The sequence below is a fragment of the Kryptolebias marmoratus genome, linkage group LG3 (assembly GCF_001649575.2).
Source record: "Kryptolebias marmoratus isolate JLee-2015 linkage group LG3, ASM164957v2, whole genome shotgun sequence".
Lineage (NCBI taxonomy): Eukaryota > Metazoa > Chordata > Actinopteri > Cyprinodontiformes > Rivulidae > Kryptolebias > Kryptolebias marmoratus.
Genome location: NC_051432.1, coordinates 22,993,202 through 23,016,181, shown reverse-complemented (window position 1 = coordinate 23,016,181; position 22,980 = coordinate 22,993,202). Strand labels below are relative to the sequence as shown.

The 22,980-nt window shown below is 41.2% G+C and overlaps 1 protein-coding gene across 1 annotated transcript; it reads right to left on the bottom strand.

The window, feature by feature from the left end:
- On the bottom strand, positions 1-22,484 carry LOC108247938 (lysyl oxidase homolog 4). Its single transcript, XM_017436368.3, has 15 exons — positions 22,337-22,484; positions 21,180-21,448; positions 20,413-21,098; positions 19,248-19,459; positions 12,661-12,699; positions 12,355-12,562; positions 11,548-11,728; positions 9,526-9,680; positions 9,271-9,438; positions 8,545-8,707; positions 7,278-7,521; positions 6,494-6,609; positions 5,666-5,802; positions 1,057-1,168; positions 1-939 (listed from the first exon to the last, which is right to left on the bottom strand). Exons 2-15 carry the CDS (start codon positions 21,445-21,447, stop codon positions 869-871), a joined length of 2,760 nt encoding a protein of 919 aa, XP_017291857.1. The 5' UTR covers position 21,448; positions 22,337-22,484; the 3' UTR covers positions 1-868.
- Positions 22,485-22,980: the final 496 nt, after the last annotated feature.

The window sequence follows — 22,980 nt, the reverse complement described above, 5'->3', positions numbered from 1 at the left end:
TTTGTAAATCTGACCTTTATTCTTTCACTACTGTTATCAAGTATCGTTAAACGCAGCGCTGTCGTACTACCAGATCTCACGTGTCGGTACGTGTTGTTCACCAGGAAAAGTACAAACAAAACGGAAGAAGTTACCATAGTAATAAAATTAACAATACAAACAAGTTTAATCTTTAAAGTACATTAAAATTCTGCATAAATTAGAGACCTGAAGAACAATATTTGAGAGAGGTAATATAAGACTGTACATGACAATACATTTGCAATACATTACAATATTTATTAAAAAAAAAAGGTAAAAAAAAAAAGCAAAATAGCACCATGAGATGAAGTAAAATCCAAAAAAAAAGCTGTAACAGTAAATACTGCGTTTTGTAATGTGACAGTGAAGGGACGAGAAGTCCGTACAGAGTTTTGTACTTGGTGTTAGCTTCTGGACAGTTTCTGTTCATGTGTCGTCATGCCTTTAACTTTAACTGCGGTTATGACTTAAACAAGATGGATTAAAAAGAAAGGAAAAACATTGACAGCATCGAAGTTTGTTTTCCAAGCTGTAAACTATGTTTTATCACAAATCATGGTGAAAGGATGTTTCTGACTTTGCTTTGCTTTTTGGTCTCTCTACATTTTTTTCCCCCTCTTTGGTTTCCAAACAACAAGAACCACTGATCACAATCAGTCACGAGATTCAAATAAACCATTACTGCTTAAGTCCTAAAGTCCTACCGTCCCCCCCAACCCCCCCGTCTGCCTCCCTTTCACCCTCATTTCTCCATTTACTAGCATGACATTGTCGTTCACCCTCCTTCCCCTGACTTTTCAGGTGGGGTGAAGAGTTGTACAGTTCCTAAATCTGGGTGTTCACCGTTTCACAGGAAGTTGTTAGAAATCTGACGTTGATGGTCGAACAAGTCCTCCACTTCGGCGCTGTAACCATCACCTGGTGGTAAAAATATATAAAAATGGGAAATGAATAAACACATGAAAGGAGACGAGCAATAGTATGTTGACAGTAAGTCGAGGGGGTTATTTTCAGTGATTTAACGGGTTTTTCTACCTGCGTGGCAGCCGAAGAGGAAAACTCGTGCGCCATCGTATTTGCACCGACAGCGCATCACATTGTTCTGGAAATCGGACTCTGCCATGTCTAAGGAAGGGTTGACCTCCACCTGTTCAGGAGAAGAGACAACAAAGTTAGTCACTTTTCCCTCTCATGTCTGAAAAAAGGATAAAAAAAAGAATTTACATGTAAAAATGTGAAATATGAGGAACACAGACTCAAATTATTTCTGCTCTGATGTTAAGGAAGTATGATTTTTTTTTATCAGATGTAGTAAAAGATGTATTTATGACCCCACATTAGATAACCTTTTATACTTTCTGTGCCATTAGTGGAACTTGGAGGAAGTATCTCACCGGGCTGTGGCTGTTTGGGACGAGTCGGTGACTCAAAATTGTGACAAAACAGGCAGATATTTTATTTCAGTGTCACTGAATTCTGGTGGTTTGCAACTAAAGCTGTGCGGGCGCTTTTTGAAAAGCCATTTTCTGAAAATCATGGCCTGTTTTTGTGTGCACATCTTGCAATACTGCCTTCTTGGCCGTGCACATTATTTTGTTGTCCACATCAGGACCTGCTTCCATGTTTATGACCTGAATCTGCTGGAGTTCACTTTTGTCATGAAGGCAGGCCGATTTCACCCAGTTTTTCAATAATAATTATTGCTCATTGGTGTGTTTTTTTTAGATCTGGACAGATGATTTCTGTCCCATGCACCCTGCCCTTTCATTGTGACAAGAGCTTTTTCTCTCAGGGGATCAATTAAGTATCTTTCTATTCTATTCTCTATTTTACACGTGTCAAAATGCAGCTCTAATGCTGTATTGGAGACACCTGCAGCAACTCTGTGACTATTTTCAGATAAAAGGTTTGTCACACAAATGTTCTGAACATGTTCAAAACTCAAACGATGAGACTGCACGCCTCTACAACTCACACAAGCAAACAGAACCACCGCAAACATTGCAAGACGTTCTGCAGACTCCCTCCTGAATGCATTTCACCAACTAGTCGCAGCCCGGTGAGACACCGCCTTCATGAAGAGACCACCCTTTTTCATTTGAGTCAATGGGGGATTCTTAGGCCACGTTCTAAGCCTACAATGAGATGTTCTCCAGGTCGAACATGTTCAAAGCACCTGATCTGAGACGTGACAGTGTAAAATAAATGTCCTGTCCACCTGGATGAGCATGGGCTGCTCTTATTTTTGCTGCTTGTATTTTTTTCTAATTACTTCTTCTGTGAGAGATCAAGCAGTAAATCAAAACCTTTGTATTTTGATTCGACTTTTGCTCCAACCTTACATGTTGGAGTCTCTCAATCTGCCACTGAATCAATTTGAGGGTTTTTAGGGACTCAGGTGGCCTTGTTTTGAACAGCGAGGCGAGTTTAGAGAGAAGGGGGTGACATTCAGACCACGAGACAAGATTTACGTCTCTAGGAGACCTTTAAGGCCAACAATTTGAGCTCAGCTCCCACTTCATTCACCTACCACTCTGAAACAAGACCCTAAGGCATCAGGAACCACAGTCTTTAGTCTTAAAGGTGGTAATTTTCATCTTAGTCACTTCACACATCAATCAGCCTCAATGTGAGCCGTTTGTTGCTCTTTCATCACACTTTAAAGTTCTGTTCATAAAAATTAAAACTAGTACAAAGGAAACTAAGTCCAACCCCAACTATTCTGACTTCAGCTTGACTTAAACCATCTTATTCCAACAAAGCTCTAATTCTAAGTCTGGATTCGTCCCAAAAGGAAATCCAGAGAGAAACCACAAACACGGGGCAGGCCAGGCACCAAACCGCCCACACTCTTTCACTCTGTGTTCGTGCAAAAAAAAAAAAAACAAGACAAAAGTTGTATTTTTCTTTTATACATATGTAAATTGAATGAAATTTTAAATGAAGAATTAAAATCTCTCAGCAGCATGTGCTGTTCATTGTTTTAAATGTGTTACCTTCTTTTAAAAGAAATGTTTTACTGGGATTTAATTTCACAAAATTAGCTTTAGAGTTAATAATATTTGTGCATTTTTAAAAACAATTGCCAAAAATGAAACATAAATAGAAGTTTGATCAGTTGTGCATAATTCAGATGGGTTTTATCTTTTCAGAATTTAATCTCTTGGTTGAATTTATGAAACGATTAGGGCATGTGTTTACTGATTTTTTTATTTAATATTGCCTACCGCCAAAAGGCACAAGCTGGACAATAATGTTTTTTGCCCGTGTGTGTGTGTTTGGGTGTCTTTTAAAGAATTACTCGATGAACTTCAATAATTATTGGATGGACATTTAATCTACTGATTAACTTTTGGAGCCAACCCAGATCAAGACAGTCGTCAGAGCCACCGAACTTAGAAAACACAAAAATGGCTAAAATTCTTTCAGTTGTACAGATATTGAGCTAAAGTTTGGTGTGGTAGTAGCTGAGAGTCATTCTCAACACACACTCTGAGTGTGACATCTCACGACATCGCCTGGCATTGTGCAGAACGTTCACGGTTTGCCCAAAACTGCAACAAATCCGCCTTTTCTCAACATAAGATGATCTTAGTCTAAAACTGGCGTTAAAGGTGGCGGGTGACATGCATTCCTTTAAGAAATGCTTGGTTTTTAATTGATATATTCTTGGTCAAAGATGCTGCTTTTTATTTGAGACATTTTTATAAATTTAAAGTTAGAACATAAAGCTGAGAGGCTGTTTGTTTGTCGTGATGACCGGACACCTTGGGTTGGATGCAGACGTGGAACTACTTGTTTGCAGACATCAGTGATTTTTCCCACGTTGGACCCCAAGTTCCCTGGCCATGCAACTTTCAGTCTAGACTAAAAACACAGCAAAGAGTGGGTTTTTTTATAAAAATGGAGGAAAAAATGAGAAATAACCTTTGTAATCGTCTGTTTTAGACAGTTACGAAACGACAGTCTGTCTACGACTGAGAGCCCACAGGATTATTGTTTTCTGCTTTCCTATATGATGTCTAAACTTAAACGATGCATGACATCACTTTCCACTGTTATCTCTGCAGAGAAGGGGAAAAGAACTGAGATGGAGATGACAGTTTTGGGTTTGCAGCCTATCATTAGACTGCAGCCATGTTTGGTTGCCATGGTTTGTTGTTTTCCACTCTGTCTGTCTGCCTCCCATATATATAGGAAAAGCTCACAAATGAATTTTCCTGATGCACACATCAAACAGATAACCTGACCTCATGTTCATTAAAGCAACCCAGCTGCAGTTTATGCATCTGGTTCCATTTAGATTCACAGCTGAACGTTTAGCATGAAAAATATATTCGTATTACTTAATTTTTTTAAATTAAATTTTAGACCAAACTCAGTAACTCTGCAAATGTACGTTTTGTTAACATTTCAAGTTGCGAGTGGGAAGTGATTTTGAGTTTGAACTTTATAGTCTTGGTGTAAAACATATTAACTTGGTGGCAGTTGATGACCTCTTAAAAGCTCTTGTAATAATGCGAAACAAAGAGCCCGCAGCCCGTTTTACAGAACAATGAAAAGGCTGTCCCTGTCCTGTAAAAGACGGTGAGGTTATGCTGCTGATCCTCGGATGTAGTCGAGCTGAGGTGGCCGTGACACAGCACGTTTGAACGCACGCTCCCTGAAGTGGCTGCCACCCTACGACGCCTGGTAGAGACACAGAAAAAACCCGAAAGACGAAGAAGGACCCACGCCCTCGCACTTCTTCAAGAGATTTACGAGGAGCTCATCTGCTGGGCCACGGTGCTGCGGCACCGCTGCAACTCTGCTTCACGACATGCATGTCACATGTCTGCAGGCTCGTGCTTCTCCGTGCAGAAGTCCACGTACGCAGGCCAACATAAACATTCTGACTGCAGTGTAAACACTCGTAAAATAACGAGGAGCTGTAAACATCAGGACGGGGGACAGACGAGCAGATTGGACGTCTCGCTCACGTCTCAAACAGAAAACCTGTGCAGACGTAAAGTGCTGACCAAGGTTTTCCAGGTTCCTGCTCCCTGAGAGGGTGGACTAAATGCCGGCCTGCTTTCTATATAAATCCAGTCTAAATTTACTTTCCCTAAACACGCACACACCCTTAAAACTACACACATAATGCTCACCTGAACGGCTGGAAACACAGCCAGGAGCCATTTAGCTGAAATTACAGTGTTTTATCACAGGTTTGATCTCAGTTTAGATGTTGAAACACAAACTTCTGATTTTCTTGTTCTTTTCTGTACTTTGAGCTGTTATCCAAGCTGTTGCTTCAGAGAGCGTTGATGCTAGTCCAACATGAGAATTATATCAAATTTGCTTTATTAAGCTTGATATTTTGTATGACTCTCAGCTACCACCACTTCAGATTTTAGTTCAGTACCTTTAAATTTGTCGAAGTTATAGCCATTGTTGTGTTGGCTAATGTCAGTGAGCTGTGGCAGCCATCTTAAATTGGATTGACTTTAAAGATTAATCAGTTTTAGCTGCACAAACAATGATTACTTTATGATAGTTTCATTAAAATCCGTCCAGTGTTTCCTGAGCTGTTTTGCTAACAGACAGACACACAAACACATTTTATTTTGGATGTTGTCGGATGTTTTGTGTGTGTTGAGCTTACCTGAAAGATGTATTCACCAGGTCGCACGTCGGTGATGTCGACCCACTGACAGTCGATGTCATGGCGGTACGTGTCCCAGCAGCCAACAGAGATCCCCTGATCTCCCATGTTGTAGCAGGCAAATCGCTTTTGGAGGCCTGAGAGAACAAAAAACTCAATTAAACAGCTGAAATTTTGTTCTTGGGTGTCTGAATAAAGTGAAGGAATCTGTGAAGTGGGGTTCTGTGGCGTTATCAGTAGTCAGTAACGTACCTGCAGTAGACAGCAGTCAGAATGATCTCATTTTAGAGATTTAGAGGGAAACTGTCATCTTGGAGTCAGGTAGTCAGACTGGTCATCTAAAACAACTCAAACCTCAAAAGATTTCCTCCCGTTTCAAGTGAATGCTCTTCTGTATCATTTTTCCATCTGCTGGTTCTTTACAAAGACATCTATGATTGTTGAAACTGCAGATCAGCCATGTTGGAACCTCCTCTGAACTATGTGGTGCAAAAGTAATGTTTTGCAAAAATCCACCAGATGGCTTTCACTTGAACCTCTGTGGCATTTTTTTATAGGGTTTTGCTCTTGAACAGTAGCCAGTCTGACAAGCTGTTAGCTTGACTCCTGCATGAGAATTTCTCCCTGATTCTTCAAAATGAGATCATTCTGACTTCTGTCTTCACAGAAACCCTATTCAAAAAAAAATCAAAGCTATTCCTTTAAAGCGAACTTCAAATGCCTAATTAAAAACTTGCACTTTTCTTACTATTATGTTTTCCTAATTTTCTTCTTTCTTAAAATGCTATTGTTGTGTACACAACTGATTGAAGTGTTATCACTTCTTACCATCGGGGCAGTAGGTGTCCTCCAAACAAAAACTGGCTTTGTGACCTTCGGCCACTTTTGTACCGTTGAGGGTGAGCAGATCATAGTGGGTGAACACCTCGATACTGTGGTAGTGCCTGAAAGAAAAATATTATCAAGTTATAAAAAGACACTGGGAGAGATCTTTATGCAGCACGCTATCGTTTTTGTTTTCATTCCTTTAAAGAAAAAGCTTGAAATATGGCCGCCACAACTCCTGTTTTTGGCTCTCTGAAGGCCTCAGACAATAACTGGAAGAGTCCAGGGAAAAAAAAAGGGAAGATTTCAGTTTTGTGTTTCTCTTTCTTTCGATGCAAAGCGACTCCCAGAAAAAGATACTACCAAAGCTGAAAGTCAAACCGTGTGTTTGCTGGTTAAGTGGGCAGTGATTGGGTTGCGGCCGAGTTTCTTGTTTTTGGGACACAGAACCACAGCAGCTGAGATAAGAAGCGAGGCTGCTCTGACTGTAACAACCGGGTTAACCAGAGAGGATGATGTTTATTGTCAGCTTCATCTCAGAGTTGTGTTTATCGTGTCAGATAACAGACTTTTATAGATCTTTGACTATTTATAGTCCACATCTAAGTAATATCAGAGTGCTTATTTCACTTTCTAAATCTTAAGTTGTCATAGAAATGTCAATAAATCTTTTGCTCTGCTGCTTTAAATAAAAGCCCCAAAGTTCTGCTAAGACGCCCAGTAGTTCTAATAGATCACTCAACAGCAAAATGTCTGCTCCGCCCACTTTTTATTTTAATTTTTTTACCTGTGACACTGATGCCACGTCCAGCTTTCTCTGGTGGCTCGTGGCCTGAAGTCGGCGAGACCAACGTTCATGATGCGGGAGGAGAAGCGCAGCAGGCGTCGATATCCGTAGGGCCAGTTCATCCTGGCAGCAGAGGAGGACAGGCAGTTCTCCTCGTTGGCGCAGGTCAGCAGATGGAGCGGCCGGTCCTCCAGGTAGGCCGACTCCTGGACGAGCTGGGCGTCCACCACAAGGTCAGGAGCAGCTGCGAGAATCAGAAACGGATTAAAACAACGCGTCTCCAGTGCTAAGTAAGAATTCACTCAAACTGTTAAAAAACAGATTTATATTAAAATGAAAACCCACCAACGTGACTAAACTCTCAAACTTTAGCTGCTATGTAGCTAAAGTTTGCTTGTTAACCTGACGTAGTGATAAAGTAGGCCACAGAGGTCTGGTGAACTTGTTTTTCTAACACCACAACCCAAGTTTTTATTATCTTTCAATTATTTAAGTTTTCTTAACTAAAGCTTACAAGTGACGTCACTAAAGATAATTTATCAGCCTATATGTGATTCCATCTGCAGCCACAAAAGTTGTTTTAAAACCTTGGCTCTGTGCAGCTGTCATATATCTGTAGAAACATCATACTTTTAGGTTTCCTGACTGTTAACGGTGACACATTTCACAGCAATTACCTCCATTTTTGGAAAACTGGTTAGATTTTTTAAATAAAATGTTCTCCTATACATAATATTTATCTGTAAGAACCAATTGTCCAGCTCCTCCTGGGGGATCCCTAGACGTTCTCAGGCCAGAGAGGATACATAATTCCTGTAATGACGTTTGCTGGGGGGTCTCTTCCCCGTGCGACATGCCCAGAAAACCTCCAAAAGGAGGCGCCCAGGAGGCATCCTGATGCTCAAACCACCTCAAGTGACAGAGATGGAGAGTGTCGCTGGGGAGAGGGATGTCTGAGTTTCTCTTCTGGACCTGTTGCCTCCACGACTCAACCATGGATAAGCGATAGAAGATGGACCAACCAAAATAACCTTTGCATTTTGCACAAAAAATACTTTGACTCATGAACCAATAAGAATGCATGATCAAGTTTTCAGCCAAAAACTTAATAGTCAAGTTTTTGACTTGGATAAACTTGAATTTAAACTTCAACTTTACTTGAATGCATTTTAGTCATTTCACATTTGTGAATAAATCTTGAAATGTTAAATTCTGGAATATTTTTTAAACAGTCATTGTTCAACAAATACGATGCTTTCAGACTGACTCTCTACACATGTGACTCCTGCAGCTCTGCCGTCTCCTCCTCTGGGACAGTAGACGTGTGCGTTTCTGCGACACTGCTGGACAGACATCTCAGTGCCGGTGCAGTGGGTCCCACTCAGCAGCACCTCGCTGGCATCCGACGATCCGGGCCAGTACCAGGTCTCCTGCAAAGAGACACAGGAACAGAACCAGTCACGGGAGGGGATTTGGATCTGAAGCACTTCTGGAATAACAATAAGAAAACGTGTGAACCATATCAGAGCTGAGAGCGCAGAGCAGCCTCTGCAGTAAACACTGAAACCCATTTTTTACAGGCACTATCAGTACGCATTATCACATTTTCCACTCCTTATTCACAATTTTAACACTGCTTGTTAAATGTTCCCTGCAACCCCCCCTCAAAGCGAACTCAGACTGCCTTTTCCATTCACTGTTCTATTTTCAGTTTGTTTGCTCTGTGAATTCCCCCCTCCCGATCTCTCCTCGCCTCACTTTCCCTCTTTTATTTTCGGTGCAGTGGAAGTGGACGTTTGAGAAGCCTGTAATTACTTCAGGCCTCAGTAATAACACAGCACAGTCATACAAACACCAAGACGGCGAGAAAAATCGAGAGAGAGAGCGAGAGAGAGAGAGGGGAAACACAGGAACACAAAGAACAAAAGTTCAGAAGCAGAAAATCACAGGAAAGCTTGTTAAAATTAAAAAAAAAGCAACTTGATGAATTTACCTGATGAGCTCTGGAGGCAAATCCCAAACCCAGCTGTCGGCAGACCACCATGGCTTCGTTGAGACCCCAGTTCTCACTGCAGACCGAGCCCCATCGCTTCATCCCTCCAACCTCCATCAGCACCTCTACACGGCCCTCTCCACGGTCCCTGCCGCCTGCCAGACGCACCTGAATGTGAAAAGGAACCAAACAGGTTTTCATACGACTGCAGGGTGCATACAGCAGGATGATTTTGTGTGTGTGTGTGTTGCTCACAGTGGCCTGCATGCCAGTGTTGGGGACGTTGCAGCGGACGGCGACGTCTTGGCTGTGTTTGCAGGTGTAAAGTGGCACGGGACTGTAGCGACACTCTGTGATCGACCTCTCCCTGCCTGTGCACTGGACGCTGTTCATGTGGATGGGACCGGAACCTTTAGATAGGGGAAATGTGCAGAGAGCAGCGTTGGATCGACTGACCACATCTGAAGAGTGATGCTCTCACATGAGGACACATAAAACCTGGTGGCCTGTGATCTGGGTCTCTGATGTGGCTCCAAAACTGAGCTTAGCGAGAGACCTTTCTGCTTTAGAGACCAAAATAGATTCAAAATTGCGAAACGGGGAGAAATCTTTAAACAGATCTGTGTTTGTGTAGGTGCACGAGACCCAGGCAAAAGCCTTTTAAAGCCCTATAATTTAGCCTCAAATAGCTAATGATGTCATCGAGCTTTGCTTTAAATTGGCTTTGCTGACTGTACAACACTCGAGCCTTTACACTAAATTTTATACATTTAAACAACTCATAAACCAGCCTGAAGCGTTTAAAGTCACATTGCTCCATTTTTACATTTAATGTTCTTCACCCCAACCATGTCACCTAGTTTAATATAGTACTAAAGCAATGCTCAGATGCTTTCCATGAATTATTTAATTAAGAAAAATAGAGAGAAGGAAACACAGTCGCCATTAAAGAACATGCTAAGTGCTCATTTGGGCAGAAAGATAATGGGAGGAAATGAACATGATTACAGAGTGACTGCTGAGGTATGGCAAGAAGACGGACAATAAGCGAGTGTGAGAAAGTAGGGTCTGTGCTGTTCTGTGGGGAAATGTTTAACTCTACTTTTGCCAGTCCAGTGGCAAAACTTTCTCGTCCACAACAACAGCTCGACCAGAACAATTACATCTGAATGTTTGCTCCTGCTCCATGCTGATTGCCTGACATCCTCATTTCAAAGCTGAGCAAACTGTTCTCATTCAACAAGTTTATTTTGACAACAACACATACCATTCTTTTGGCTGCCTGACCCTCCTAGCTTAGTTTACACTTGTATAATTGGTTCATGGGTAGAGTTCCTCAACAATCAGCTTCTGTGATGGAAGCAGACGTCAGGCTGTAATCATTTTCTCTGGGTTTATTTGTCTGCTAACATCCATGGAGTTGGAGTGCTCCCTTCAAGACCTACCGTTTAGGCCGAGAGCTGTTTAGTCTAAAAGAATGACTGAATAAGGCGAGTCATACCCTGCGTGCACGCTCAGCTCTGGCATTCCTTTTAAGTGTGGACCATTTAGAAAATAACTGCTTATTTTTAATGGTTTTGAACCTATTGTTTAATTGTTTTATGAATGAGGTTATCTGTGCACTAAAGGGACACTTACACACAGAGAGTTTGGTTTTGTGAAATCCTCCAAAAGCACGAGGAGATAAACAATAAATTAGAGAAATTGAATTTTCTACGAAACCACAGTGTGAATAATGAGTGCTGAATGATTTTAATGACAGTTGCTAAAGAAGCTGAAGCTGAGTTGTTGCAGCTAAAAAAAGAAGCAGAACACTAGCTAAGAGCTAAAAAGAGCAAAAGGTTAGCTTGAAGGTAAATGTAGCAAAATGCTAAGTAAAAGCAGTGAAAAGTTAGCTAAAAGTAGCACAAAACAAGCTAAAAGTATCAGAGGCTAGTTAAATGTTAAAGTAGCAAAATGGTAAAATCAAAGCTAAAAGTAGCATAAAACAAAAATAGAGCCGGTATGCTGAAGCAGATTTCAAACTGAAATGATCTCAATGTATTTTTATAGGTGAAATATTTTAAATATAGTTAAATATTTAGAAAAGTATAGAAGTTACAAAAATCAAAAGTCAGTTATATGAATGGTTAAAATACCACAAAGTTTGCAGAAGTAGTCAGATTGCAATAATTGTATGGAAAATTAAACAAACAGGAAAACATTAGTGTGATTACTGAGTCAGTATTCACTGAAAGACTTGAAGAGTGCACTTTAAATGTGTGCACACTTTTTTACCCTGCCCCAGTTGAGCCCTGGTCAAAGCCTCTTTAGCCGTCCCAAAGCCCAGTTCTCTGCAGACCACGCTGGCTGCAGTCAAGTCCCACAGGTGGTCGCACACCGTGCCCCACTTGCCCTCTCTCAGCACCTCGACTCGACCCTCTCCAAGACGGGGCCCGGCCTTCAGACGGACAACAGGCTGGAAAGAAGCATTTTCACATCATTACAACGCTCATTTCAGTCTTGTATTTGTTACATGGTGTGTTATTTATTTACCACGCTTCTGTAACAACAGTTATTAATCCTATTTCTTTTATATTCATCAGTTTGTGTGAAGAACCAGCTTTTTTGTAAGGCTAGCATATCATAAAATAGCACCCTCACTAAAAATCTTACTCAATTATGCACTTTTCTTTAAAATTTTACATCATAATAAATTTGTATTTTTAAAAGAAATTCTAAAGATTTGGTTGCCAGAATAGCTCCTTGTCCAGTTTGAGCTAACAAGCTAGTTAAATACTTAAGGATAAATCTCAAAATATTATGAGTTCTTTCATCTAATTCCTGATAAATGCTGAAACTATGATTTGATATCATATTTGAGTGAGAGCAGAAAGTTGTCAACGTTTCTTAGTCAAGGCTTTAAAAAACGATTCGCCTCAAGAGGACGTGTCTGCAAGTAAACATTTTTGTAACATCTACTGTATAGTTTTATACTAAAAAGTTGGATAATCCTTTCATAAACTGAAGTTTGAGAAAAGAGAACTTGGGTATTTAGATGTACACAGTCTCGAGCTCTTATGAAATCTTTTCAGACCAACTAACCGGCACAGCGGGTGGAGACGGGGCTCGGCCCTGTTGTGCAAACTGGAACCCAGGCTTGCAGCGGACCACTGCATGCATGCCCCCCCTGCATGGGACGTCACTTCTGGGGAGGGACAGCTGGGCGAGACACTGCGATAGGGACACCTCCCCACCCTGGCACTGCACCTTCTCCACCCAGTAAGCCTTCTTACTGATCTGTGTCCTCAGTCTGGAGAGAAAATGAAGAAATGAGTCAAGGGTCGAGGCAAAGATTGGTGATTTCCTCATTAGAATAAATAAATGTTATAGCGTATAAAAAGAATTTACCTTGATGAGGCATCAGCTAACTTAGAGTCCCAAAGTTTCCTGAAAAACAGAAAAAGAAACATGTATTTATTTATTTGTTTTCATAGTAACAGCCGTGCAGCCTTACATTAAGGAGACTAAACAAACATCCATCCTATACATTCCCACAGTCTCCCTTTTCAATCATCTGTCTCTCTTTTCCTTTATAATCATTCTCTGCAATCTGGCCTCTCAAGCTTGAAATAAACTTAATGAAACTGCAAAATTTAAAGCTGCAAAACGGAAAACCGTGTCTGTGTTTGTTTACCTAAACCCTGATCAGAAAAGTCCTCTTTCCTTTGTTTCTTTTTTCCCTCTTAAAGTATCCTCATGCTAATCCTACAGTTCTGCATTCATGGGTATTTTTGTTTCACTGTTTGTCTAAGACAGACATTCACTGTAAGTCTTCGGTGAATGTCTGGTTTCAGGAGCCCATGTGGAAAAACATTAAAGAGTATGAATAGATCACTTTGCATCAATTTCTGCAAGAAGCCGTATTGAGGTCTGCCGGCTTTACATGGATTCTCTAAACTGTGTCTCGTTTCATTTGTATTGGCTTAAACTTGTGTCACATCCAGCAAGGAAACAGTGCGTACACAGAGAATGGGAGCCCCTAAGTCTGCACACACTCCCGTGCACAGAAGCATCATGGCTGACCACTTCCATCAGCCAGCGAAACCACAGACAGGTGCAGCGTGACTGATGCCTTTCACGGCTCAGCCTGCAAATAGTGAGTCAGAACACCAAGTATAGAAGAGAGGAATTTACTGCACAACCAGAGTCATGATGCAATTAAATATTTAGCAAACTAAAAAAAAAGGAAAACCCAAGAATCTTAGTTTTTCCCCTGGTTATTTGGCGAATGTCTGAGGCTGGATGGGCTCACAGGGAACACGGAGCAGGAATCCTGATCCAAATGGACTTTTAGTTCAAACAGTGAACGCTTCATTCCCTCCAGACTATCTGTCTCAGTGTGAAAGGTATTTGAGAAGCAGTTACTGTAAATAACACCAATCAGTTGGTTGTAATGGTACAAATATAGGAAACTGAAACGTATATTAAAATCGTGCTCAACTGTGAAGGTCAGTAAACACCCCAGTGTGGAAGTAGAAGGAGTAGAAGTGGGTTAGGACATCGGATTTTAGTCTGGAATACTTAAATTTGATTTTTGTGGAGGGTTACTTGATGTTTTCTTTGATCAGTTAAAATTATTTAGGGGAAAATACTGCCTGCAGGTTCCTCATAAAGGTCGAATCCCAGTGTTTTAAATGTCTCTTAGGTTGTTTCTTTGAAAACACAACAGGTAGAGGTTATATTCAGCTTTGAAATGAGACATCTTCAGGAAGCCTATATCAGTTGAGTTGTTCTTTCTGGTTTCTTGAAGATATTTTACCTCTTAGTATCTGAGAAACTTGCATTTAGGTCTGTATGCAAGTTGAGTGATTTTCGCTTGTCTTTTCTGTGTCTTGGTGTGTTTGCACCATTTAAAGTCCTCCACAAAGCAACTGTAAATCAAAATGAGAGAGACAGACTGTGAGGGGGTGTCGGTTCATGGTTTGGAGGCGGGGAGAGAAGGGTAAGAGTGCTACCCATATAATTGCCTGCTCCGCTCAGGCAGTGTCTGCGTTGCGGTTCAGCAGTAGCATGTTGGTTCACACACACCAGACATGCAAATATGCACGTACATATCTGCTTTTCTCTTCGTAAAAACGGAGCGTTTTAAAAACCAGCGGTGCCAAACGTTATGAGTGCATGCTGGGTAACATGGCACCAGTGATGTCAGGCTGAAAGTCTTCAGTTTTTATGAGAATGCTCTAACTTGGTGGGGAGAGGAAATAGATTTCAGTTGTCGTTCTGAGAGCTAAAAATATGGAGTGTCATTTTCTCTGACAGGATGGGAACTGATTTAAGACCCTCCTGCTTATTAAGTTATTTAAAAGAAAGTTTGTAGACCACAGCAAAGAGGCTGTGATCACAGATTTTAAACAAGAGAAGACTCTTATTTCATTGGATTTTCAGCTTGATGGCAGGATTTTTAATGCAACTTTGACAACACAATACCAAAAGCCACAGTGGAAAGAAAAGCTGACTGTTGGGAAGGCAAAGATAACCTGTTATTATAGGAAACTGCACAAATGCAAAGCTGCAAAACTGCTAGACTGGATGGATTGGCTCCGTTGGGGAAAAAGGAGGTTTCCACACTGACTCCGTAACAGTCCCTGGATGGTCCAATCAAACCTCCCTGGAAAAATGAAAGCTCAAAGGGGTCGTAATGATGCCCTTTCCATAAAAAGTTGGTTTTAGTATAACTTCCACAAAGCCTTTAAGTGCTGGCTGCACAAAAGCTTGAAGTTGGGAAACAAAGAGCAGGGGGTGAAAGTAAATTGGAGAAACTGATGGAGTTGGTGTCAGCATCAAAGAGCCTGGATGTGATGAAACAATGGAACTTGGAAATGAATTTGCTTTTTGCGCATACAGCAAAGCGAGGAGAGCGCCTAAACATCTGCAAAAATGAGCTGAGAGAACTTAATGGGACAGAGACAAAGGCTGTGACTCCAAAATAAAAAAAAAGAAAAGAGAAACAATAGACAAAGAAGGAAATGCTGATTTAGCAAAGAGTTTGCAGCAGACTCAACTGAGAAAATCTCAGGGATTTTTTTTTAGACTATAATCACAGCTAATTAAATGAACATAAGCCCCAAGAAAGCTCAGCATACACAAGGAAGATGTCATGGGACGCCTGGATCTAACAAAGTTTGAGGGCATTTTATAAACGTTAAAATCTAAATATCTGTACATGAAAGCAGTTTTAGTGAAAAGATCAGTTATTTTTTTTAAAAAAAGGTAAAGTCACGCCGACCCAGAGTGGATTTCTCCTCTTTGGTCCGTGACTGTGACTCACATAAAAGACAGTAAAACAGGGAACAGCAAACTGCTTCTCCACCTTTTAAAACTAAATCTGGTAAATTACTGCTCAGCTAACTGGAGCCATAATCATAAACTATAATCATAACCAAAACTGTTTGCAGGTTTCCTGTCCTGACATGACAGATGAATTTAAAAAAGAAACTACAGTGAAATTTTCCTCGGATCTGCCTGTTCAGACAATCAAACCATGAAAACAACTTTCAAAATCTTAATCTGGTCAGACTTGCTGATTCATGGTTATTGCTGGAGACACAAAATGTTTGCACATCTTCAGACGTTTCTTGCTCTGGACAAATATCCGCCTGGCTGAAACACTACAGTCCACACATGATAAAATGTGACTGAAATCACTAAACTTTGACCATCCTCAGTAGAGTAATGTTCATTTTCTTGCTGTGGCAAAGAGAAAAAGGAATAGTAGGGGTAAGGTGATAAACTAACAGTTTACTATTGGTATACTCAATGTGGAATATCCTAACTGTATAAAAGAGGGTGATGTGTTACAGAATGTCCTTCTGGGTGATCCAATACAGCACTAACCCTTCAACATACTTAGAATGACAATATGAACATGACACATCTGATGTTCAGTGGTTTAAAAGGACACATTTAGATCCTAAACTAATGCTGCTGCCTTAAAATCTTAAGGGATTGTTTGTGTTTATTACAATAAAATTCAAATCTGGAAGTTATCAACACTTTTAACCAAAACCAAAAACTTTTTTCTTGGAAAACAACTCATTTTTATCTAGTGGATGAGAATATCTACACTGAGAAATACTGTCAGACAGCATTTTGTGGAACTGTCACCAAACTAATCTCAACCACATTTAGCAGCTGAAACAGTCGACATTTAGAGGTCGGATGAGTTCAGGTGTCACATGATCCATTTCTGTCCCTAGACTCCCTACTGATGATGCTTTAAAGTCATTTTATTTTGAAGAGTATTACTAGGTTTCAGTCACTGTTTGTTGAGGTTTACACATTAAAAACTCCTTGGTCATGGTTAGGAAAACTCCACTGGTCAAAGGTTAAAACGGACGGTGTATTAATGTGCCACATTAAACTCTCTGTTTCCTGAATAACCTGGTAACCACCCCCAAACAACAACTTCCCACAGAAACACTTTGAAAGTTTTGCTGGGCGGCACAGAAATATGCAGAATTTGGGTTCTTCTGCCCAAATGCAAATCTTTTTGGTTTTTAATGAATTTACCTTCACTGTTTTGTTTTCTTTATCCATGCACAACAAAGGAATTTTGCTGAAATTGAAATGATTTTTTTTTCAAATTTGAGTTAAAGTGCTGTGTATCCAATAAATCCTGTGGAGTCATGTGTTAAAACTTCATTTTACATATAAACATGTTTTGTTTGGAAAGAATGAACCTACCCAGACGATATGTGTGGATTATTTAAGTCTGATTAAAAACATAAAATATGATCATTTTGGATCTCAGTTGAGCTACACTCTGCTTTTAAGTCTAATCCAAAACATCTGATCAACCTGAAGTTACTGATGCTTCCTTCATGAAATTATTTTTTTCCTTCTAACCCCCCTGATCTGTTTATTGCTGGACAAAAATATTTGTTTCAGTCATTTCCCACATGGGGTGGAGATTACCAGCAAAACAAACATTTATGGCTTTGCTCAGTCTTTATACAAGCAGCTGGGTGCATTCTTGGCCAAAAAATGTGATGTTTGTCTTGATGATTTTGCTGTCGTCTGTGAAAACACTAGTTTTAGTTTGCATAGGTGAAAAACAAAGGTTTTTTGTTATCAGTCTCACTTTTTGACCTGAAAGGGCAGCTGACTAAAAGTAAAAAAAAATTTACAAAGTGACCAAAGTGTTCTCACAACACATCTGTAAAAGATTGGTTTTGTTTTCTTTGTTTTACAAGTAAAATCCTGCTGAGATGTGACATTTCTTCTTCCAGGGAGTCCTGTTTCAAAATGGCAGCACAGCTACAAACGAGCCACTAAGTAAAAACTTTCTGACTGCTACATGGGGCATCTGAGGAGAAGCAGCTTGCGTCCTGCTATTCAGGACACAAGAGGTAATTATTGGAGACACACAGAGAGACAGATGGCACATTGCAGACGGTCGGTCAGTACAGCCGTCCTGTCAGCCGAGCCCTAAAAAGACCTCTGTGGGCAGACGGACACATGCGGGGTTGTGTTCGCTGTGCACAAGCTTCTGTGTGTTTGCATGCATATTTGTGTGTGCACATGCACGTAGTTTTGGAAATAGTTTGGGACGTATTAACATGTGGGTTTTTGATGGTATGTTTGTGAGGGCTTAGAAAGTTTGTGTAGGTGCTTCAGTGGAAACTCGTGCCTAAGTTTAGACAGATAAAAAGGAGTTGCACACCGACAAACATCAACATACGGTAACTGCTCGACACTGTCAGTGGATGAAAATGATTTTTGTTTAACAGGCAGTGAAGGAGTTGTCATTCTGAAGAGCTGAATGTGTGCTGCGATATTAATAGGTGCAGAAAAATGAGTAAAATTCTGCGTTTGAGTTTCAAAATTATCTCAAAATGTTTGCAGGGCTTCACTTTTATGTTGCTTGAAATTTGATCACATTCAAAATGTTTGCAAGACAAATTTTATTTCAAAAAGTTGTTGTGAACATTTGGATCTGCTTTAAACTCTTCTCAGTTTAGTTTCTGGAGTCTAATTTGCTACAGCTGCCTGTTTATGTTCATTCTGATTAGAAAATTTTATCTATGAAAGTTTTTTATGTTATTAAAAGCACTTTATTTAAAGTTCATTGCAGTCGTAACAAAGACTGGATGCATTCTTTAACTAAAGGTTGTTAGCTTTGTTCTTTGGCATTCATTGATATTTGATCTGTTCTTGATAGACATTAATTATGGCAGTTTAAAAACATGGAGAAAATGTGAACAGTTTTCAAACTGAAGTAAAAAAAATAATTTTTCATTCATTATTAGTTGAAAAAAAACTACCTAAAACCCAGGATTGTAAAAATATAGTGTTTCAGACAGACTAATAAAGACAGTAACTGGATTTGATTAAATTGTATAATTTTGCATTTAATCTGGATCTTTGTACCCTGGGAAAACCTTTGTTAGAAACTGGTGCAACATAAATAAACTGAAATGAATTGATTGAATCTGCTGAAGCTTGGTGGGCCCTCGTTCTTTGTAACAAACACATCACACATCATTAAAAAAAAGGCTGCTAAGCACAATTTTAACTGGATGTTCCTTAATTACATGATATTAGAAGGCAGGTGCCTAAAAGTAGATTTAATTCAAAGACACACCAAGAGCATGATGATAATCTTGTAGTCTGGATGTGACATTAATAACATACTTTCAGGAACTATTTTAGAGCTCTGAGTGGAGGCCCACTCAGAGGATGAGGGAGGCAGACCTGGCGGACAGCTGGACCGGGATTCTGCCTTCGTGGATGAGTCATGCCAGCTGTGGTTACAGTAATGACAGCTGTTTTGGTTAACCTCTACTACAGGGGGGCTGAAACAGCAGTTCAGACTAGAGGCTGCCCATTCTGAAGGGATGTGTCGTGGCTTCAACATTTTCACCCTTTTCCTAAATACATAAACAAGAGCGTTTGTGCAGAAGCTTTCATTTCCTCCCCCAGTTTCACATACTGACCTGTAGGTGATTTGGTCAAACGGTTCGGCTGCAGGAAATCCCAACATGCCGCATACGACTTGGGTGCTGCTCATGTCCCAGCCCTGGTCGCACACGTGACGCCACTTCCCAGCATGCTTCACTTCCAGCACTCCCTCTGTCACCAGACCACCACGGTTGTTGGACAGGACGGGACGTAGACGGACCTCCTCCAAGTGGGCCCTCTCAGATCCCTGCTCATGAGAAAGGCTTGTTTAATTAAAGCTGAAAGCACTTCAACTTTATTTTCAAACACAATTTTATTCAACCTTTTAATCGTGCACTCTTAGGTGGCTGACATGGATTCTCATTGTGTTTTTTGAAAGAGGGCAGGCTTTGACCATTAAAGGGTTAGTTCAGGGTTCTGTGAAAAGGTTGTGAACAATTAATATCTTACCAGTTGTAGATAGCGCTTTGAACAACCTCACTTTGGAGGAATAGTTTAATTTTGACTGGAATGATGAGCTAATAACATCCAAAGTGAATTTCTGTTGTCTCAAATCAACTACAACTCCAAATATTTATAGCATTTCATTCGAACATTAATTTATAAACCATAAAAATATGATATTCCTCCATGAAAGTGCCCCAGACTGCATTGGAGTCTGAGCTATGACTTTTTGTGATGCTCGCTGTGGGGAACAATAAGATAACTTCAGCTCTCCTTCCATAACACACTGTCACATTGTTTGAATAAACGGCAGCGAACAGCACGCAATCAAGACTAGAATAACATAAAAAGATAACACGCTTTGATCGTCATACCCTCTAATCATCCACATATCGTGCTGCAGGCGGCAGGAAGGAAACTAACAGTAAAGACAGAGTTTGGGGAATGTGTCAGGATGTATACAAAATAACGAGAAAATGTGATGTCTGCAAGCCGAAAAGACACAAAAGGCAAACAGGAGTGACAAATGGGTCAATTTCCTGTGATCTGAGATGTTTCAAGAAGATGAGCCGCTGAACTAAGCTAAACTTTTAGGTCCTTCTGGGGCAGAGGAATGGCATTTTGAGAAGCTTGAGGTTTTAGGTACATCTCTAATCATAGATGCCCACTAGCCTGTGGGAGCACAGCTGACATTTCTATTCAAGTCTCTACAAAACCAAACTGGGTGTGTATCTTAGCTTTATTGCCTGCTTTTACCTGGGAGTACTGTGCATCAAGCTCCAGTTCCAGGTCTGGATAGACTGGATCTGGTTCGACGTGGTTCCCACTGAACTGCTGGTGCCTGCCGCTGCTCCTCTCAGACTGGACTTGGGAGTGAGGTGGTGGTTGTGGCTGCCGGTTCAGCTGCCCTTCTGCCTCCCGTCTCATCGCCTGTGGACTGGTCCTCGCTGTCTCCTGTCTCTGCCTGTAGGCCTCGATGTTTGCCAGACGCGAGGGCAGCTGGTGTCCTCGTGGCAAAACCGGCCTGTTTTGGAGGCTTGCTCTCGAGCCGCCGCGATTCCGCCTCAGGATCTGGATTTCGTGGCCATTTTCCCGCGGGGAGACGTTGCTGCGATGGGAGGTGGATGGGTTGCGATGGAGGGCAATCTCATGACCTCTTGCAGGGTTAGAGGGGATGTTTGCTGGGGATGCGGGTGGAGCTGCAGGGGACAGAGACTGCGATGGTGCTGGAGGTCGGCTTCTTTGCTGGCTCGGCTGTTGCCTGGGGGATGAAGGCTCTTCTTCTAGAGTGACAGCAGGGAAGCCGGCTCTCCTTTCTGGGCTACAAATGACCCCTAGATCCTCAGCATGGGTGCAGTCATTGATTCCCCAGCCGCTGAAATGGCATTCTGCAATAGAGAGCTCTGTGCCCTTACAGCGCACATTGTCCAACCAGATTAGACCTAAAACAAGAGAGTGGTGAGTTAACAAATGCAGAGAAATGAAAACTCAGCAACAGCTGGGGTGCTGTAGTCTGGCTGTACCTTGCCCCTGGCCGAACTTGGCACTGTGGGCCCAGGTGAGGCCGCGCTGAAAGCCCAGCTGCCTGCACAACACATTGGCCAGGTTAATATTCACATCATCGTCACACACTGTGCCCCACGCTCCATCGTAGAAGAGCTCCACACGGCCCTCGTTGGCATTTCGCCGACCTTCGCCCGCCAGACGTATCTGGACGCCCTGCGCAGACAGCCGAGGGGGGCAGAGGAGAAGCAGGGCGAGGAGCGTGGACAGGGAGCAGAGAGGCAGCATCCTGGAGAGACACAGAAGCAGAGTGAGGAGAAAAAGAAGGGCCGACTGGAAATGTGGCATTAAAAAAGAGAAAGCGCCAAAGCTGGAGACCCCGAATAAATATGCACCATGTCGCCACAAAAATCCCAACAATCACGCGCAGACATGGAACTGACATTCCACACCCTGGCAAACGTATAATTAGAAACTTTCCTTAAAACCCTAATGGGGCGCTGCATGGTGAAATGAAAGATTTATGGACTTTTCTTTTTTTTTTTTTTTTTTTTTTAAATCCCTTTAAAATAATCGGTCATATAAAGGACAGTCAGAGGCCTGAGAGACAGTCTGGACCGGCACAGGGAGTAATGACCAAAGCTAAAAGTAGCCTCAGCATCCAGCCAACGGAAACTCTGGCTTTCCACAAACCCTCAAGTTTAGCTGCTTGAATTTAGCCAACAAACACAAAAGCAAATAAACACTGCCATAAAAATGTTCTCACACATAAATAAATCAGCAGGTCTGCGAGAGATGCTTTGATTAATGAGCGGTGATGAATTAAACCATGATCTACTTCTACAGCCTTAAACATCTATCAGCAATGAAAATGAACAATCTGAAGATAAGATCTGAAAGATTAGAGCGGAACATTTAAAATACAACATGTTAAGGGTTAGTTATATTCTGCTGTGGATATTTCTTCTTACATTACAAGTATGTGCATGCTAAATCTGCACCTCAGACTAATGAGGTCTGAAATTAAATTTGGTTGAAGAAATGTGAGTTCACACAGCTGCAAGTGAAAACACCTGTACCGAAATGAAAAGAAAGAAAAAGAAAACCCAACAAATTTCTTATGACCCTAAAAGCAATTTGTAACAAAAGTTGAAGCAAAGAGAATAAAAAAACCCACCTTCCTGTTGATCTCACCCTGGAGTCAATGGGAGAAAGAAAGAGGAGAAAAGTGGGACTTTGGTCCTGCTGTCTCTCTATTCTCCTCCTTTCCCTCCCTCTTTCTTTGTCTGTCACTCCCTCAGATCTGCTACTTCATCAATCCCTCCCATTTTTATTCATCTGAGCAGCACGTTCCCCTCTCCTCTTTGCCTGAAGTCACGTTTCGGCTTTACATCACAGACTGCCCTTCAAATAAAATCTGAAAAAAAAGAGAAAAACTGACCACAGCAATACATAAAAAAACTAAACAAACAACCCACAGTCTTGTTATAAAAAATTGAACAAACTGTTCTCCTATGGGTGCCAACACTGGTGCAATGGTTAGAGCATCGCTATGAGAATTCATCACAAAATGGGAAACCTGCAGCAGGAGGGGTTTCTGCAGCAGACACCTGTGAGACAGGTGAGCTTAATTTACAAAAAAACTGTGATTCTGTAAAGATCTAACCTCCTCCCCTCATCTGCGCACCTCTACACACTTTAATTGTGTATCCATGGCTAATTCAGTCTCAATCAGACTTTAATTTTAAAGTTTTCTCACAAATAAATGTGTGGGAAAACTTCAAAATTAAAGTCGGAGCTACCGTTCTGGCACAATGAGCA

Coding starts and splice junctions, on each gene's coding strand:
- LOC108247938 (XM_017436368.3), bottom strand. CDS start 21,447: ATGCTGCCTCTCTGCTCCCTGTCCACGCTCCTCGCCCTGCTTCTCCTC. Junction 5,803..6,493: donor GGACACCTACTGCCCCGATG/GTAAGAAGTGAT, acceptor TTGTTCTCTCAG/GCCTCCAAAAGCGATTTGCC. Junction 940..1,056: donor CCTCTTCGGCTGCCACGCAG/GTAGAAAAACCC, acceptor TTTTACCACCAG/GTGATGGTTACAGCGCCGAA.